Genomic DNA, 3,477 nt, shown 5'->3' with positions numbered 1-3,477 from the left:
GGGATGGACCAAAATCGCCACCATCCAGCAGACTGAGGAGGTCTTCACCTCGGTAGGGATCCCCAAAAACTCATTTGGGGTCTGAGGGGCGCCCCAAAACCGGCCCGGGGCCCTGGAATTCCAAAAAATCCCAACTTGGCTTTGGTGGACCCAAAATCCTCCTTGGTGACCCCAAAATCCTCCTTGAATTGTCCTTGGTGACCCCAAAATCCTCCTTGGGTTCCTCCTTGGTGACCCCAAAATCCTCCTTGGTGACCCCAAAATCTTCCTTGGGTTCCTCCTTGGTGGCCCCAAAATCCTCCTTGGTGACCCCAAAATCGTCCTTGGGTTCCTCCTTGGTGACCCCAAAATTCTCCTTGGTGACCCCAAAATCCTCCTTGGTGACCCCAAAATCCTCCTTGGGTTCCTCCTTGGTGACCCCAAAATTCTCCTTGGTGGCCCCAAAATCCTCCTTGGGTTCCTCCTTGGTGACCCCAAAATCATCCTTGGGTTCCTCCTTGGTGACCCCAAATTCACCTCGGTAGGGATCCCCAAAAACTCACTTGGGGTCTGAGGGACGCCCCAAAACCGGCCCGGGGTCCTGGAATTCCAAAAAATCCCAACTTGGCTTTGGTGGCCCCAAATCATCTTTGGTTCTTCCTTGGTGACCCCAAAATCCTCCTTGGAGAGCCCAAAATCCTCCTTGGTGACCCTAAAATCCTTCTGGAGATCCTCCTTGGTGACCCCAAAATCCTCCTTGGTGGCCCCAAAATCCTCCTTGGGTTTCTCCTTGGTGACCCCAAAATCCTCCTTGGTGGCCCCAAAATCCTCCTCGGGTTCCTCCTTGGTGACCCCAAAATCCTCCTGAAGTTTCTCCTTGGTGACCCCAAAATCCTCCCTGGGTTCCTCCTTGGTGACCCCAAAATCCTCCTGGGTGACCCCAAAATCCTCCTTGGGTTCCTCCTTGGTGGCCCCAAAATCCTCCTGGGTGACCCCAAAATCCTCCTTGAATTGTCCTTGGTGACCCCAAAATCCTTCTTGGGTTCCTCTTTGGTGACCCCAAAATCCTCCTTGGTGACCCCAAAATCCCCCTTGGTGACCCCAAAATCCTCCTTGGAGACCCCAAAATCCTCCTTGGGTTCCTCCTTGGTGACCCCAAAATCCTCCTTGGTGACCCCAAAATCCTCCTTGGGTTCCCCCTTGGTGACCCCAAAAATCCTCCTTGGGTTCCTCCTTGGTGACCCCAAAATCCTCCTTGGTGACCCCAAAATCCTCCTTGGGTTCCTCCTTGGTGACCCCAAAATCCTCCTGGGTGACCCCAAAATCCTCCTTGGTGACCCCAAAGCCCTTCTTGGGTTCCTCTTTGGTGACCCCAAAAATCTTCCTTGGGTTCCTCCATGGGGACCCCAAAATCCTCCTTGGTGACCCCAAAATCCTCCTTTGGTTCCTCCTTGGTGACCCCAAAATTCTCCTTGGTGACCCCAAAATCTTCATTGGTGACCCCAAAATCCTCCTTGGGTTCCTCCTGGGTGACCCCAAAATCCTCCTTGGGTTCCTCCTTGGTGACCCCAAAATCCTCCTTGGGTTCCTCCTTGGTGACCCCAAAATCATCCTTGGGTTCCTCCTTGGTGACCCCAAATTCACCTCGGTAGGGATCCCCAAAAACTCACTTGGGGTCTGAGGGACGCCCCAAAACCGGCCCGGGGTCCTGGAATTCCAAAAAATCCCAACTTGGCTTTGGTGGCCCCAAATCGTCTTTGGTTCTTCCTTGGTGACCCCAAAATCCTCCTTGGAGAGCCCAAAATCCTCCTTGGTGGCCCCAAAATCCTCCTTGGTGACCCTAAAATCCTTCTGGAGATCCTCCTTGGTGACCCCAAAATCCTCCTTGGATTTCTCCTTGGTGGCCCCAAAATCCTCCTTGGATTTCTCCTTGGTGACCCCAAAATCCTCCATGGGGACCCCAAAATCCTCCTTGGGTTCCTCCTTGGTGACCCCAAAATCTTTCTTGGGTTCCTCCTTGATGACCCCAAAAATCTTCCTTAGGTTCCTCTTTGGTGACCCCAAAATCGTCCTTGGTGACCCCAAAATCGTCCTTGGGTTCTTCCTTGGTGACCCCAAAATCCTCCTTGGAGAGCCCAAAATCCTCCTTGGTGGCCCCAAAATCCTCCTTGGTGACCCTAAAATCCTTCTGGAGATCCTCCCTGGTGACCTCAAAATCCTCCTTGGGTTCCTCCTGGGTGACCCCAAAATCGTCCTTGGGTTCCTCCTTGGTGACCCCAAAATCTTCCTTGGGTTCCTCCTTGGTGACCCCAAAATCTTCCTTGGGTTCCTCCTTGGTGACCCCAAAATCCTCCTTGGTGACCCCAAAATCCTTCTTGGTGACCCCAAAATCCTTCTTGAGATCCTCCTTGGTGACCCCGAAATCCTCCTTGGTGACCCCAAAAATCTTCCTTGGGTTCCTCCTTGGTGACCCCAAAATCCTCCTTGGGTTCCTCCTTGGTGACCCCAAATTCACCTCGGTAGGGATCCCCAAAAACTCATTTGGGGTCTGAGGGGCGCCCCAAAACCGCCCCGGGGTCCTGGAATTCCAAAAAATCCCAACTTGGCTTTGGTGGACCCAAATCATCTTTGGTTCTTCCTTGGTGACCCCAAAATCCTCCTTGGTGACCCCAAAAATCCTCCTTGGGTTCCTCCTTGGTGACCCCAAAATCCTCCTTGGGTTCCTCCTTGGTGACCCCAAAATCGTCCTTGGGTTCCTCCTTGGTGACCCCAAAATCCTCCTTGGTGACCCCAAAATCTTCCTTGGGTTCCTCCTTGGTGACCCCAAAATCCTCCTTGGGTTCCTCCTTGGTGACCCCAAAATCGTCCTTGGGTTCCTCCTTGGTGACCCCAAAATCCTCCTTGGTGACCCCAAAATCCTCCTTGGGTTCCTCCTTGGTGACCCCAAAATCCTCCTTGGTGACCCCAACTTGTCCTTGATGTCCCCAACCCCAATTCTGATGTCCCCACCCCCATTTTTTAAGTCCCCAACCCCATTTCTGATGTCCCCAACCCCATTTTCGATGTCCCCAACCCCATTTTCGATGCCCCCATCCCCATTTTTGATGTCCCCAACCCCATTTTTGATGTCCCCAACCCCATTTTTGATGTCCCCAACCCCATTTTTTAAGCCCCCACCCCCATTTCTGACGTCCCCAACCCCATTTTTGATGTCCCCAACCCCATTTCTGACGTCCCCAACCCCATTTTTGGTGTCCCCAACCCCATTTTTGGTGTCCCCAACCCCATTTCTGATGTCCCCAACCCCTCCCCAGACCCTGGACGACCTCGACCGGCGCGTGAAGGAGGCCGGGCTGGAGATCACCTTCCGCCAGAGCTTCGTCTCCGACCCCGCCGCCTCCGTCCGCATCCTCAAGGTGAGGCCACGCCCCCAACCCGAGGCCACGCCCCCACCCCGAGGCCACGCCCCCATCCCAAGGTCCCACCCCCTCCTCGGGA

The 3,477-nt window shown here is 54.1% G+C and overlaps 1 protein-coding gene across 1 annotated transcript in view; it reads left to right on the top strand.

Annotated features, from left to right (window-relative positions):
- Nucleotides 1–4: 4 nt before the first annotated feature.
- Nucleotides 5–3,477, top strand: part of GABBR1 (gamma-aminobutyric acid type B receptor subunit 1) — a gene marked incomplete at both ends in the record, with an annotated part of 31,865 nt that continues 28,392 nt past the window's right edge. The window contains 2 exons of the mRNA XM_084227453.1: nt 5–52; nt 3,294–3,395. Of these exons, the coding sequence (XP_084083579.1) occupies nt 5–52; nt 3,294–3,395 (150 nt within the window). The remainder of the gene's footprint in view (nt 53–3,293; nt 3,396–3,477) is intronic.

The sequence above is a fragment of the Fringilla coelebs genome, assembly GCF_963513975.1.
Source record: "Fringilla coelebs genome assembly, contig: SCAFFOLD_389, whole genome shotgun sequence".
NCBI lineage: Eukaryota > Metazoa > Chordata > Aves > Passeriformes > Fringillidae > Fringilla > Fringilla coelebs.
This window is presented reverse-complemented; position numbering and strand designations above follow the sequence as displayed.